The sequence below is a fragment of the Lithobates pipiens genome, unplaced genomic scaffold (assembly GCF_037356315.1).
Source record: "Lithobates pipiens isolate NorthernLeopardFrog02 unplaced genomic scaffold, aLitPip1_a1.2 Scaffold_16, whole genome shotgun sequence".
NCBI lineage: Eukaryota > Metazoa > Chordata > Amphibia > Anura > Ranidae > Lithobates > Lithobates pipiens.
The window spans coordinates 531202285-531219155 of NW_027507748.1; the positions used below are offsets into that span (position 1 = coordinate 531202285).

A 16871-nucleotide genomic window follows, 5' to 3' on the forward strand; every position below is an offset into this window, starting at 1 on the left:
GCTGCTCGGACTCACATTAAAAGTTCTATATAGACGGCTTACTGTTCTTATGTGAATTGGCTACAACAAATTTCTATAAAGAAAGCTAGGTTGATTATTTGGTGCTTAAAAGACAGGAATGGGAGATTATCCAGTTTTCAACAAGTGTTTTTGCAACAAGGTAATATACAGAAACCGTTTAAGAATTACTGTAATGTTGAAAACGATAAAAAATTACAATGCTTTAATAAAATTTAGAGTGCATATAAATGCTGATAATAAACATCTCTTTTTTTCTTTTTCTTTTTTTTTTAAATATACCACTAAAAAGGTTGTCTCCCTAAGATTGTAAGGCTACATTGCACATAGGTGGTTTGGCCCATCAGTGTCAAATCACAGCATTTCAGGCACCCAGGAGATACAGGTGCAGCGTCCAGTCTGGCTTCCTTTAGCCTGTCAAAATATATGACAACTGAAATATGCAGCCACTAGATGCTGTACCTCCCGGATGCCCAAACATACTGTGATTTGATGCTGACAGGCCAAACCATCCATGCACGTGAGACCTTAGCAGCCAACATGCTTAAGGACTAGTAAATTGCAATATATTACATTTTTGTTTTAGTTTTAGATACACATTAAAGCTGAAATAACTGTTTTCCCTTGGGGCTGTGCTCCTACTGCATGGGTTAACTGCTTGTTTTATCCTAAGGGAGAGGATGATAGAGATATACTTACCTGATCCGCCAATTGTCACCCACACAAAAGACTGGCAACCCCCCGCTCCGGCGGTCTTGAAAATGGACTGTTCCTGGAGTCAGCACACCCACAGCAAGCTCCATAGATATGAACAGTCCACTGCTGGCCCATGAAGGAGCGTGGTTTTCCAGAGTATCGGCAGATCAGTATAAACTTTATGCTCATCCCTAGAAAAAACATACAGTTGACCCATGCAGTGTGGGCACAGCCCACTACATCTATTGACACACATAGTGTGGCTTGACTCTGCCCCCTCACCCCCTTGTCACTGTATTTGCTTGATAGCAGCAGGAGCCATTGGCCCCCAATGCTCTCAAAGTATAGAAAAGAGGAAGCTCTCATGCACAGTGCAGGACCAAGATCAGGCTCATGTTAGTATTTAAAAAGAATCAGGCTCAGGTCAGTATTTAAAAAAGATCAGGCTCAGATCAGTATTTAAGGGTGGCTGGGTCCCTGTACCTAAAGCCTATAGGCTTTATAAGATTGGTGCTCCCTGTGGGGGACACCAATGCAATTAGTATGGTCATAGATAGGCTGACCTACAGTGGATATAAAAAGTCTACACACCCATGTAAAAAAAATTCCGCATTCTGCCTTATGGTGGCACCGGCCCTGGCCTTAGTCAAGGTAGAGTGAACTATGAACAGTTCCAAATACAAGTCAAAATTCGCACAGGCATACATCCAAATCAACAAAGGAATGGCTTAACCAGAAGAAGATTAAAGTTTTGGAATGGCCCAGCCAGAGCCCAGACCTGAATACAATTGAAAATCTTTGGGGTGATCTGAAGAGGGCTATGCACAGGAGATGCCCTCAGAATCTGACAGATTTGGAGTGTTTTTCCAAAGAAGAGTGGGCAAATATTGTCAAATCATGATGTGCCATGCTGACTCATACCCAAAAAGACTAAGTACCGTAATAAAATCAAAAGGTGCTTCAACAAAGTATTAGTTTAAGGGTGTGCACACTTATACCGCGTACACACGACCGGGCTTTTCAACGGACTTTCGGTGGAGTTCCGATGGACTTTCCGAACGAACGGACTTGGCCACACACAATCACACCAAAGTCTGACGGATTTGAACGTGATGACGTACGACCATGCTAGAATAAGGGAGTTCATAGCCAGTAGCCAATAGCTTCCCTAGATTCGGTTTTTGTCCGTCGGACTAGCATACACACAAACACATTTCTCGATAAAAACTGGGTCCGGCGGAAAAATTTTAAACATGTTCTACTTCTAATGTCCGTCAGTTTTTTGGACAGCAAAGGTCCGATGGAATCCACACACAATCAAATTGTCAGATGGTTTTGTTCCGTCGGACCTTTGCTTTCAAAAAGTCCGGTCGTGTGTACGCGGCATTATGCAACCATATTATTTTATTTTTTTATTTTTACTTCCCTCCACCTAAAAGATTTCATTTTTTTCAGTTTTTTAACTGAGTTGTGCAGTTTATAGGTCACATTAAAGGTGGAAAAAGTTCTGAAAGGATTTATCTTTGTCTCATTTTTTTTTTTTTTACATTACGGGAATCTGACATTTTACACAGGGGTGTGTAGACATTATATATACACTGTAATGGTGTAAATCCCAACAGAACCCACCATTCACTTATCATGCTTCAGTTAATAGAAATATCTGAATTTGCAACATTGTACCTCTCTATGATTATAATACATTCCTAAATGTAAGATATAACATAGGTACGATGCAGTATAGTATAGAATAAAAACAAAATACCATAATCCAGGCACCACAACCAATAACAAAGTAATAATTTGCCAAAACGCAGAATACTGCTGCTTACATCATTAGACTTTAGTGTGCACATTCATATATAAATGAACAAAAAAAAGCGCAAGTAGACCTTTATAAGAACAAAAGGGAAATCAATTTTGATAATACAAAATAAAGTCTTTAAGTAGCAAAGCACATTTAAATCACTGCAGATCAATAAAGTCCTCAATCTGTCTGAAAATCCATGAAACACACATTCTGTAATGGCTATAGATTTATCAGGATCCAAGGTAACAGTGCCTCAATCTCGGGTGCCAGCTCTATGAAAAATTTACTAGAAATGGATTTTACAATGCCTTCTACAGTCATTCTACTTACCTATGCCTGCTGGAATCTTACTTGTGCCATCCAAGGGACCACTGCTGCACCCTGTACCCCAAAACCTACATCTGCCTCCTCCTAGAGTCTGCCCAAGTTCAAATCTGCCACAATGCCAATAGTTTTATCCCCAAAAAGTGTGCCTTCCACATGAATCTACTAGTTGCAATCCATGGTAGCAAACACAATAACATTTCCTTAATAAATACTGTAAAGCCTACATACATTGATCACAATCAAGACATTTTGGATACAGCTGACACCTTAGTTGAGGCACTGTTACCTTGGATCCAGATACATTTATATAAATTCATTGCAGAAAGTGTTTTTGACAGATTCTTGGAGGGATTGAAGATGTTATTTACCTGGAGTGATTCAATCTGCTTTGCTACTAAGTGCCCTTTCACACTGAAGGCGCCTGGGCATCGGCAGTAAAGCAGCACTATTTGTAGCGCCACTTTAGCATAGTTTAAGCAGTGCTAATCGGCTGCTAGCGGGGCAGTTTTAACCCCCACTAGCAGCCGAAAAAGGGTTAAAACTGCCTGCAAAACGCTGCTGCAGTACTGACCACTGATTTCAATGGGCAGGGACATTATAGGAGCGGTGTATTCACCACTCCTATAGCGCAGCTTGCAGGACTCTTTGTGCCAGCACATGCCCCAGTGTGAAAGCACTCAGGCTTTCACACTGGGTTTGCTGTTGAGGCTTTTTCAGGTGCTTTACAGGTGCTATTTTTAAAGCGCCTGAAAAATGCATCCAGTATGAAAGCGGTCTTTTATATTTAACTTTGTATTATCAGAATTGATTTTCTTTTAGTTCTTGTTCCATTTGGTCTACTCATGCTTTTTTGGTTTATTCACAGAACTTTACAAAGTATGCAATGTGTGTAAGAACCAACTGGGAAAAATTACTTTTCTATGTCATTTCCATATAGTTACCCAAGTTACTGGTTTCCAACTGTACAGTTCTTACTTTTTTTCCTAATAAAAATATTTTATTCCTTATATGATACAGAAGAACCAGAAACTGAATGTACCATACACCTAATTTTACCAATAGCATGTTCCAGAGTTCTAGTTTTGAAGGAAATTGGCTACAAAACAAAATATCTAACTAGGTTCTACTGAAAACGTACAAAAAAAGGGCTAGGTGAGGTTTTGACCACCCTGGAGCGATTATTATTATACAGCATTTATTAAGCACCAACAGTTTGTGCAGCAATTTACAAGATGGAGCCTATTGTTAGCCTATTCAAAATAATAAGTCCTTATCTTTCGGCTTCAGGATCCCCCATTTTGGAATCTTTCCAGTTTTCATGCAGTATATTTGTCGAGTGAGATTTATGTCATCTTCATTCTGCTGTGGACTACCTGGTCTTTGGTTGGGTTTCTCCCCTCCTTTGCCCCCCCCCCCCTTTGGCCGTCGCTGGGTTGGCCGTGCCCATCTCCATCCTCTCTGGGTGCTGTGAGGCTAGCACAGCCATATTTTCTTGTTTTTCCTCCTTTTTATATAAAAAATGATTGATGTGACATACCAAGACACCTTCTTTTATAGGATATCATAAATATTCATGCCACTTTCTCCTGATGAAGATGAATAACGCATGACCTTAAAATGTGTTGAGTATCACTCTGTCTATTTGTACAAAAGTGATGTAAATTAGTGTTTTTTTTTTATCTCATTATGAACAACATGTTATATAAATTTTGTAAATTGTCGATACAGCAAAAGTTGTGTCTATATTTTTAGATTTTGTACTATTAAATGTATAATTGTTTATCTATATTTTTTGCATACACCTTTTTCTAGAGTCATTGCCATATAAAGTCCCGCTAGAGGGTCTTCTGTTGTTTTCCTTGACAAAACATGTAGGACGGAGCTACAGCGTCACTGCATCTATTCCGGTTCTCACATCCCGGACTTCCAGTTTTTTACATGCTTATGTGATTTTACCCAAATATAAGTGCAATACTTAATTTTTTTTAAATAAATCATGTTTAAGGGAGTTACATTATGAAGCCTGTCTTTGATGTTCCCAAACATATGTGAGACTGCTGGGGCAGTGGATATAAAGGAAAGGAGGGGCAGCCTTTCTGTGGACGTGGATATATAGAGGCTGCTTTATGTGTTGACCTGGAAATCTAGATACAGCCAGGAAGTGCTGTGAGTGCTGGTTACCCCTACAAGGGGAGAGATTTCTGGTGAGTGGAGCAAAAAGAGGGGGAGCATGTGTGGCGACCTCGGGCACACCACATGGTCTACTATGCCAAGGACTTGTTAAAATGTTTGTTACCCAAAAAAATAAATAAATGAATCCTGTTCCTTTAAAGCATGTTATACAGAACAGGGCATATGCTGTGTAATTTGGCCAATTCTATCACCTGAAATACCTGGTTGATCCTGCCCGGTTCTGCCTCCCCCCTAGAAACCGACCGTGGTTTATTATGGCTGCTGAGCCCTGACATCGTGGTCAGTTTACATCCCTCTGTCATCTGCAGCTCTCCTCTGTCCTCTTTCCCCCCTCCCTCCCTGCCTGCTAGTGACAGTGCCCCATCCCCTCCTGCTGCTGAAATTACTTTTACATTTTCATACAATCCTCTGTGTTTGATAATGTTAGGTTCCCCAGTGTGGGTGCTTTATAAAAAATAGATGTCGTTCTATACCTTATTTCAGAGTGCTGCTCGGCGCTTACATGACTGCCCACCTCTCTCCTCCCGACTGACAAGAGTGGGGGATTCTCAGCCCCTCTCACTGTAGCTGTCAGATCAAGAGAGGCGCTCTGAAATAAGGTGTAGAATGGCATTCTTTTTAAATAAAGCACACACACTTGGGCACCTAACATTATCAAATACACATGTTTTTTGGAGCACTATTTACAGAACTTGTGACTTTTGTATTTTGTTTTAGTTAAAGGATAATTGAACTTACTATATGCAGAACTTTTTAAATGCTATTTGCACAAAATTATGAATTAACTATGTATTTGATTGGAGGCACCATTTATTATACAGTATTAATTTTAGACATTGCATAATATTATTTTACGTATTAAGTTTTTCCTTTTTGAAGTTTTTTCACATCATTTTCCACGAGGCACATATTGGTATAAGCAGCGCCATATACACTTTAAAATATTATACCCATTTCTGACCCTACTTCAGTAGCAGTCACAGTGGAAGCATTAGCTACACACAGCCACTAATCTCTGTCCATAGTGCAGAATAACCCACCCAATACCAAGATAGGTTTTTACCCACACATACCGAGTGAGTAATGCACTGGTAAATGTTTAACACGATATGAATGCATTTATAAAACAAAAAAAGTACAAAAAATACAAAGTATAAGATACATCAATATGGTTACATCCAAAGCATAGGTTCATTACACCCATATTCAGGGTGTAACATGTAACTAAAGCACCTTCCTGCAACCAAACCCCCATTGTGACAGTAGATGGGGGATTTTCTCCGCACCCACTGTCACACTTGAAAAACAGCATGCCCATCACTTTGCCCACCCAGCTGCATCATTCATTCACATAGTTCTGTGAATGAATGAAGCACAAGTATTGCCTGCCATCACGGCAGACAGCTTATAGTTTCCAATGAACTGCAAGGGTGATGGTGAGCACTTTTATAGGTCATTGATCCACCTGGACTTCAGTAATTGCCTGCCTGTATGGGAGGTACAGGCAGAGAGCTACACTGACAGTCCAGAGGAGCCTGACTATGCACTCACAACCTGCTGATCGCAGGTGAATGCTCTGCAGGCTCCTGTAAAAAAATAAATAAATGCACATTTTTTGCATGAAAAAAATAAAAAAATTTTAAGTGAACTTAGCCTTTAAAATAGAACTACACAGCACCTGAACACCAAAAACACTATTTAATTTGTTTTCAATATTCAAAGTAAACTCAAATAGCCATCCACTTCTCCATGCTTTACTTTGCTGAGAAATTACGTTGAAAAACACCACCTACCATTTCTGGCTGTGTAAGGGCAGAGGATTCATATAGCATTTTCTTCCTGGAATCCATCTGCCCCTGCCCAGGAATGCAGGCAGGAGGGTATGCTTTGCTGTGAAAAACCCTCCGCCTCTCCTTAAAGTGTCACTAAATCCACAACAGTAAAATCAATCTGTATATGCAGAAAAGCATGCTTGTTATAGTCACAGTGGAACCTAAGGGGTTAATCCTCTGCATTGTGTAAAAAGGCTGCTTGACTCTGTATGCACAAGTCCTCCTATTCTTCCACTGACTCCAGAACATGTCTGGGTAAGACAGAGCCTTTGGTGTCAGGCTGCACATGCTCAGTCTGATGTGTATTGCTAGAGCTTTTTTTTTTTCCTTGGGAGAATGAATGATCAGCACAGGGCCAATCAGCATTGTCCAGACAGATGGTCAGGGATCCTGCCTCCAGTACAACTCGGTGCAGTATGAAAACTCCTCCTGCAAGCTTTAACCAGGAACTGACAGAAGTCTCGAGCCTGCTATATACTGCTGATGAGAAAAGATATTTAGCAGTTTATATTTACTATATATTTGCATTTCCATGTTCTATGTAAACTAGAATGGGAATGGGAAACTAGATAAAGTGAATGCAGGCTCCTGAGGTTTAGTAACACTTTAAAGTGGTTGTAAAGGCTGAAGGTTTTTTTTACCTTCATGCATTCTATATAACAAGTTTGTTATTTTTTTAAAGAAAAAATGTTTGACTAATATCACTTTCAGACTCCTAAAAAAATTATTAAAACAAGTAAATATAATATATTGTCCTATCTATTTACTAATGCTAGCAGCATACAATTAAAAATAGTCAATGTTGATAGAGAGAGAGTACATTTCTGCTTTAAAAGTAAGTTGATGCAATAAATGCATAAATATGTCAGTGTAGCCACTTGTAAAAAAATTAATAAAAATTAAAACATTTGGGTAGAATGAGTAAAGTTCAGAACCCTTGTCTTTTTTCACTGCCATCCAGGGCTCAGTTGACTACATAAGGACCAGCTGCTGTCATTATACTTCATTAATTTGACGTTAAATATTGTTGTTATGGCAGCAGCTAGCTGCCATAACCCCAGTATTTTTAAAAACAGCAGACTGTCCTCTTTAGGTTAAAAGTGGTCTCTGAGGCGGATTCGCCACAAGATCACTTTTATTGAGGGCGAAAGAGGGCCCCCCGCCGCACTTCGGTTGTCTCCATTGCTTACCGCAGCCGTTGATAGCGGCGGAGCAGATCGGTTCCTCTCCCCTCACAGCCTGGATACCGAGTGAGGGAATGATGGCCCCCGCTCGACTCCATAGCATTGAAGGGTGGCAGCAATGTCAAACATCCCTTCCGCCCAATGTTCTTAAAGGGAAAACATTTTTTTCAAATTACATTTAATTTTATTTTTATTTGTTAATTGCATTTTAGTGTAAATATGAGATCTGAGGTCTTTTTGACCCCAGATCTCACATTTAAGAGGTCCTGTCATGCTTTTTTTTCTATTACAAGGGATGTGTACATTCGCTATAATAGGAATAAAAGCGACCCACATTTTTTATTATAATTCATGTTATTTTTATCTTAATCTATGTAGGTGGTTGGTGGAACTGTTGTCACTAAGACAGGAACGAAGGGGGAAATCTCTTTAATATGGCTCCAGATAGCATAAAAATACAGTGGGTTTTAAAGTTTCTTCACTCCATTCAGGGCAATACAAAAAAAAGTTTTGACCAGACATGCACATTACAGAAATACATTATAGGCATACCCAGCAATAGAAGTTTTCTCTTTGGTAACATAGTTTAATATTTTTTTTGTTGAAAAAACAAAACAAAAAAGTCCATCCAGTTCAATCACTAGAAGCAATATATATATACATATATATATATATACACACATATATTTTACATTATATATATATATATATATATATATATATATATATATATATAATCGTATACCCACAGTTGATTCAGAGTAAGGCAAAAAAACAAAAACAAATAAAGCCTGATAGAAATGGCTCCAGCAGGGGAGAAAAACGTAACGAGTGCCCTCTTGTCCTCTGTGTTGACCTTAAAGTGAATAACTCAACACCAAGTTCACTATATGGATCACTTATGTATTTATACTGTATATATTGATCATATCCCCCTAACATTGTTAGTCTATGTAGTTAGTCTGATTACAAAAAGACACAAGTCCATCTAGTTCAACCAATAAAAAAAAATACTAAGGCCCACCGGAATCTAAACTGATTTAGATACTTTTTTTTAACATTACATCAATGAGTTTCCACCAGGAACAGCGTCTCCCATTCATAAATCAGTTTGAAAAATGTTATTGCTTCAACCAATACAAGGGTATGCACCTGCAAAAATGGTTGTCCAAATTATTTCATTGTAAATAGTTTTACTTTGAAATTATTATTTTTTCATGAACAAGATCACAGAGGGCTACAATGTATCAACAGATGGTGTCAGTCATTACCCATAGAACAGGCTAGCTTTGCCCCCCTTCTATACTACATACTCACTGTGCGTTCCTCACCTAGGATCAGGGCTGAACTGGTAATCATGGTGTCTTGAACTCGGCAGGAATTAGACAAGTCAGAGAGCGTACAGGTTTATACCAGCCACCTTCACTTCACAAACAGTACTCTAAGTGATGTAAAACACACCTTGCCAAGAAGGAAAGCCTTCTGCTATGAACCGGTCAAGTGTCATTAAGATGCCTTGGTAAATCAGTGACATATTCGTGTGAACAAATCCATTACAGCCACTCTGATAGACCTTGAAGAAGTACAAAACAGAGTGTAACCAGTGTAAACCAGCAGCAAATTACCATTTAACATATGTATCTGGAAGGTCACAAATAGTAGTCTTGTTACTTTTTAAACAAAGGTGTTGATAATGAGGTCACTGCAACATCAAACTAAGGAATTTGGCTTTTGGCAATGAAGGAAATGGTGTAGAAATCCGCAAAGCGTAACAGCACACCTGGCCGTAACGCAGATTTTATAGCATATAAAAGCACAAAATATCTTCATTGAAAGGAAAGACAGATATTGGATTAGACTTGCATTGTGTCTGAATCAATGAAGTACATTGGCCAAGGTTAAAATATTTGCATTTAAATACTTTGCGCAGCCATTAAGAGACTCAGAGAAGGCATTCTGGCTGGAAACAGGCAAAGTTCTCTACATTAAAATTTACTCAACTTCTAGCAAAATTAAGAAAACTGCAGCAAACACCTGCAGGAGGCTATACAATTATTTTTCCTTATCTATAAATGATCCTCAAAGGTCTTCATTAGCTGTACCAGCTCAGTTGGAACGGATTCAGACATCAAATCTCTGTATTGCTTAATGCTGGCATAATATGTAAAACTCTAGATACAGTTCAGTGCATCAGTGGCAATGTATATTAACACTGATCAAAAGCAAAATTCTTTTGAATAAAACAACTGTCATTAATCAAAAGGAACCAATGTTCTTATAAAAACATCTATGTATCCTCAAGATTTTAGAGTTTGGGAGTTTACTTTTTCATCCACTTGTTCCAATAACAGAGATTGGTGCTTTTCTACACTCCTTTTTTTGTAAGACAAATTGCTCCATGTACAAAAACTAGTTTAAAAGAGAAGTGTGGGTTTGGTTTTTTTTCCTCCAATATACTTAACTGGGTGGATGCAGCATCGGTCTGATGCTGCATCTGTCCCCTGGCATCTCTACACTGACAACCAAACACCACCGATGGTTCGGTTTGCACAGATCCCCAAGCAGAGAGCCGCTGACTGTCAATGGAGCACTGAGATGTGGAGGGGCGGGGAGAGGCCGCCTCAGGCTCTCTGCGGCTCGCTGAGAGGCTAAAACGGGCATCAGTCCAGGCATCTGGTGGATCCAGACTTCCATTGTCAGGATGACACGGTGCCTGGACTAATTTCTGTTACAGGACTGCAAAACTAATTGCACATCTGTAACCCACAGAAGAAGCCCAGCCAAACAAGCTTAGGCTGGACTTCTCCTTTAAGTCCCCTTTCATACCGAGAGTGTTTTGCAGGCGCTATAGCATTAGAAATAGCACCTGCAATCCGCCCTCAAACTGCCGAGGGCTTTCACACTGGAGCGGTGCGCTGGCAGGATGTCAGGAAAAGTCCTGCCAGCAGCTTCTTTGGAGCGTGAAGGAGCGGTGTGTTTACCGCTCCTCCACCGCTGCTCCCCATTGAAATCAATGGGGCAGCGTGGCTATTCCACCGGCAAAACGCCACTATTGCTGCATATTGCAGGCAGTTTTAACCCTTTCTCGGCCACTAGCGGGGGTAGTCGCAAATCCGAAAGTAAAACCCCGCTAAAAAGCGGCATTTTAACCCCGACGCAATGGGCGCGGCAGTGTAAAAGCCGTCTTATAGTTCTAAAAAGAAAAGTATCACACTGCAGTTTAACATGAAACTACATTTATAGTTAATATTAAAACCAAATACAAAAAAATACAAATGTATCAGATTGCAGTTCACCAAATCTAAAATTGGGTGGTTGCATTCATTTTCTTTTTTAAGAGTGTTTTCCTTTATTTTCACCTGGTGATCCTGCCACTAAGTCTGTTATTTTTCAATCTATTTTAACAGACCAAGCTGTCCAGACAAAGTGGCAGTTAGCGGGTCCAGGCAAACCATTTAACACTGGCAGGGGTGCTTACAATGATCAGGTTTTTCTATTTATGTAAACCTTTTATCCCAAAAGGAAAATGAAGATGCTGTAACTGCTTATAAAGGGTTAGCTGGAGCTCAGCTTTAATTTGTTAGTCTAAAGTAGGCCATGCATGGATCGAAATTCAACCAGTTCAGCATATACTGGACAAATTTCAATCCATGTATGGTCATTGGTGTTGAACAGAAGTCGATCTACACTGGCTCTCTTCTTCTGGTCTTGCTGCTCCATGCATTACTTGTTGGAAGTTTGCCATATTTCCCATAAATTTCATTTTTCCTCCTGCATCACCCGCATATCTCTGGGAAGACCTACAGCCACTCCATTCTACCATAATTGCTCACTGCCATGAAAAGCTGCATTCCGCTTTTCTGGAAGGAGACACAGGCTCCATCAATATATGTCTGGTTGAGAAGGGTCAATGAGCTATAGGACTTGGTAGCCACAGAAAGGGGCCTTCAAGAAAAATCAAGAAAAATTTCTCAAAAAGTGGTTCTACTGGTACATATTTAATTACTCAGAAGAATATGATGGGCTAAACGGTCTTCCTGCAGATTCTGTAGGTCACCCCACTGAAACTGCCGGGTCAGGAGGGATGGGGGAGAGGATAGAAACTATCTCTTCACTCTACCTTCCTTCTTCACTCTACGTTCCCCTTTTCTTTTTTTCTTTCTTTCTCCCTCACCTCTCTCTCTCTTTCCCCCATGCTTTAGCTTCTTTACTCTCTACCTTTTACTGAGTTTAAAAAGTAACACGGGGTGCAGAGACAACCGTCTGCCTAGTCACTTGGGGCATTCTCGGATACATAAACCATTTCTTCCTGTCTGGACATGGTTACTTTGATAGACCTAGAGAGGCTTTAAACTGGTCCTGGGATGGTATGTGGTCCTCTCTTGCTGAGCCCCTGAATGTTATTTCTAAAGTTTCTGCACTGCTGCTGTGTCATGAATAAAAATAGAGAATTGAAAAAAATATAATATATCCAAAAATCAACTTCTGTTCAACCAACCTGTTGGAAAATTTCCATGCGATCAGTTCTGCAGGCTATAGCCGCCATTGCTGATCAGTGTATTCTGATGGTGGCCCGATTATCATAGCTCAGTGGGGACAATCTCTCCATCCACATCAAACTTATGGATGGGGGAATTGGGTCCGTATATTTCATTAAACCTGCTGGTTGAACAAAAAAAACGAACTCATTTATGGGCAGTTTAGCGCTACCTTCCCCCCCAGACTGACAATGCTGCTATCCAAAATGCCAGTTTTACTACTTCATCCAGGATGCAGACAGCCTAAGACCTGAAGTACGTTATTGGCTGGATTACCAGGTGAAAAAGTCTATAAAAAAAGAAGTAAAAAACAAAACAAAAAACAATGCAGCCACTTCATCTATAGATTTGTAAGCTGCAATATATTAAATTTTTGTTTTTAGGTGGAATACTCCCAATAGAACAGTATACAGTACATTTATTTATTACAGGTACTTGTATAGTGCCATCAATTTTACACAGTACATTACATATTTATATTATACATTCACATCGGTCTCTGCCCTCAAGGAGCTTACAAATCTAAGACCCCTTAGGCCCCTTTCACACGGGACGGATCAGTAATGATCCGCCCCGTGATGATCCGCTCGCTCAGCGGGGATCGCTCCGTTGTCCCCGCTGAGCCGGCAGCGGACAGGGCGGTCTCCGCACACTGTGCAGGGACCGCCCTGTCAGCTCTCCGCTCTCCTCTATGGGGATCGGATGAGCACGGACAGTTTGTCCGTGTTCATCCGATCCGCTCTGCAGACGGATAGAAAAATAGGATTTTCCTCCGTCTGCAGAATCGGACAATAGCGGAGGCGGACAATAGCGGGTGTCTGCGGACATCCGCAGACACCCGCTATCCCATAGGGATGAATGTATGTCCGTATTTCATCCGCAAACGGATGGATGAAATACGGACATACTGTCCGCATGTGTGAAAGGGGCCTAACTCACATTCATACATACTAGGTCCATTTTAGACAGGATCCAATTAACCTACTAGAATGTCCTTGGATTATTAGAGGAAACCGGAGTACCTGGAGGAAATCGTGCAGGCACGAGAGAACATGCCATGCAGGTAATGCCATGGTTGGGATTTGAACCAACGGTCCTAGTGCTGAAGTGCTAACCAAGTAGCCACTGTGCTGCCCATATGTTTTGTTACTTTTACAGTATATGTGTAAAAGGCTGGCCATTCACCTATCACTATCCATATGGATTGCAGTTGCACTTCAGTACAATCACAGTTTAATGCTAAGATCTAAACAGACTAGAAAAAAGCAAAGCTATATGAAAAGTAAAAGACATCCTTTTGGAAACTATTTATGCGGCTCTCAAAAATGACAAAAACCAATTCACTTTGGAACGTTGCTCTTTAGATGTCCCTCTTCTTAGTGGCCATGCCAAGTGAGCAGTAGTAGATTGCCTCATTACAAAGCCATAGAAACAAAGCAAAAGGGACATCACACCGTAAGCCATTGTGGTGAGCACAATGATGGAGGTCTCCTGCTAATTTGTATAACGTGGGCAAACTGATTTGCGGGTTATCGGAACAATGTACAGAGTGACTGTTTAAGGATGTAACATCAAACTAAATAAAAGCGCAGACAAAGAACAGCGATAGGGAAACATGTCCAGGTAATTGAAATGTGAGAGAGCGTTTAACTCCTTCTCTGCAAGACAAATCAGCCTTGCATGGCTTTGAAAACAAGAGAGAATACATTAAGCACATTTACTGGTGCTAAAGTCTAGATTAATCCCCCTGTCACACAGCTTGCATCTGTTATGGAAAGTAAAACTGGAATGGATAATCATTTTAAGTCTTGTTGGCTGAACATATACATTGGGGCTGCCGCAGCCTGTGCATTCCAATTTGTCACTTAATCAAGCAGAACTGTGTAAAGAATGCTTTTACATTAAGGAAGAGCAAGCAGTAGCTCTAAGGCTCCTCCATACTTTGCCATATTTTTTTTTTCGATGTTCATTTGTCCTTACAAAACCTCCTGGAAAGTGTGTAAGAACAATATTGGCCTTGTGGTTGACTTACCAGCTGGAAGGGTTTAAAGCACTTTCATCACACTGAGCGCAATCAGCAAACCTGTTTATGACGTCTACTCATAAATTGGCTGCAGTGCCCAAATCTAATCAGTAGGACTCTATTCCATCCATTTATAGATGTGGACGAATTTTTGCCGTATTAAGAAGCGTGAACTAATAAGAAAAGAATTTTCCCCTAATGGTGCCATAAACACAGTCAAAGTCATTACTACAAAAAGACTTGAGCCAATGTAGACAGAAGCCTAGTCACCTACCGTTATGTTACTATAAAGTGAAGGAAGAAAAGCAGCACCCTGATGAAATCCATACAAAAGGAGAACAAACTTCACTACAGACATTACTCTGTCCTGAAGGAAAACCAACATAGCATCCCCGAGCCAGAAAAAACAACGGTGCTGATCACCGAGCCTCTGTGCCTAATTTTTCCTTCTTCCATGATAACAGTAAGACAGTTTGTATGCTCAAGATTGAATCCAATCTTCTTAGAGCAACAGCCAGGCCAGGTCAAATCTATCAAGATGAGCTAATATAGCTGTACAATTTCTGCTGCCATGGACATTGCAATTTCAGTGATCCTTGAGAGAACTGTCCGCGCTCCTTTCTTGGCCTTAATACTAGGGTGAGAAATAATGTCCTTTCAGGGATACATATAAAGCACATATGCTACCTCTAACAGCCACACGTGTATGGCATGTATTGCAGCTACGTATTCAGACGCAATGACCTAGAACCAAAATGTATTTTCTAAGCATGTGTGATGTATATTAACTGCTGAAGGTTATAAAGTATTACCTTGATAAGACTTTTATGTAAGAACATAAAATGTAAAAAGGCATTTCAACTTTTATTAATCACTAGGAAGAATTAAAAAATATTTTATGAAGGTCAATAAGCATTTAAAATGAAATTATGGCATTGGAAGATCCACTGGGGCAAGGGCTGGTGTGAGAACATTGCTGTCTGTAGCAATCTTCAATTGTCTATGGAAAGTTTACAGATATTTTATGATCTATGCCTACAAAAAAAAAAAGAAAAGTTGTCAGTTCTCTTTAAAAATAGTTGCCTTTTTAAAAAAAAGGCCCCTTTCACACAAGTGGTCCGATACGGTCAGCCTCTCCATTTTTCATGAGGACCAGATCGGACCCTCCATTCTCTTCTATGGAGGGGCGGATGTAAACAAACTTGTGTCCATTTACAACCATCTACCTCCAATCTGATCCGGCACAAACAAATGGAAGGAAACCCGTTCCTCTCCGTGTGGCTGGATCAGAGGGCAGTCGGGTGTAAATAGACAGTCAGTCTATTTACATCAGACTGCCCAATGGCTGTGTCCAATCTGGAGCGGACACGGACCTGTCATCCACCCACTCCGGTCAGCAGGGGATCAGCAGAGAGATCCCCTCACAGGAAAAACAAACTGGCCTGTGTAATAGGGGACTTAGAATGTAATCAATATTATCTACAAAGTTAAAAAAAAAAAAGGCCTGCTTTGTCTTTTAACATTTTTAGAAAGTTCCACTGATTCATCACAGAATCCAAGCATTGAAAATTACAAACATATTTAATATAATAATGCAAGAATCTGACAATGTAGGTATGAAATGGAAACTATGAGCGCTGGAAAACCTTGATTAGGCACGCAGGAATACTTCAGAAGATCCAATACTCTTTGCCCATGACAGAACAATGATGAAGTGGTGCTATTGTTACGGACTACAAAAAGTTCACCCCAAATGAACTGGAACATAGCAGTAATGTTGGTTAAAAAAAAAAAGAAGCATTCTCCTTACTCCTAAGTAAACGATCAGATCTGCTTTATGTCTAGTTGTGTTTACAGGGCTTACTGAGTAGTCAGAAATTTTTTTTTTAGCACCTAGGATAGGCATGAGTGGCTTTCAGTGCCTAAATCTGTGCTACAGTGAATTATGTTCTAAAAACAAAGAGCCAGTTGATACACACAGTAACATACCTGTAATTTTTCGTTCGGTGTTAGTATTAGGAGGGCTAAACCTAGTCACTCGAACAATCATGTGTTTACAGAGAAACAATTTCTGTTTAGCTACACACAGCCAAGAAAAATGTGCAGCAAACTTGCAGACAAATGCCTTATATATTCCTATTTCCTATGGATTAACTGTGGTTGTTTTGTGCCAGTCAGATCTGGCTAATTCACGCGCTTTCTTGCTTTATTCTTGCGAGTTTGAATTTCTCCATGCAGAGTGCTCCTTGA

General features: G+C 40.1%; 1 protein-coding gene across 11 annotated transcripts in view; it reads right to left on the minus strand.

Annotated features, from left to right (window-relative positions):
- Window positions 1–16871, minus strand: part of ENOX1 (ecto-NOX disulfide-thiol exchanger 1) — a 784997-nt gene that overhangs the window by 270670 nt on the left and 497456 nt on the right. The window contains exon 1 of one of the 11 annotated variants that reach the window (XM_077483200.1): window positions 9392–9545. The exons of 9 other annotated variants lie outside the window; for them this stretch is intronic. In XM_077483200.1, coding sequence (XP_077339326.1) covers window positions 9392–9419 — 28 coding nt within the window. In that variant the 5' untranslated portion in view covers window positions 9420–9545. Of the gene's footprint in view, window positions 1–9377; window positions 9546–16871 lie in introns of those variants that run through there. One more of the 11 variants, XM_077483206.1, reaches the window with a different exon arrangement.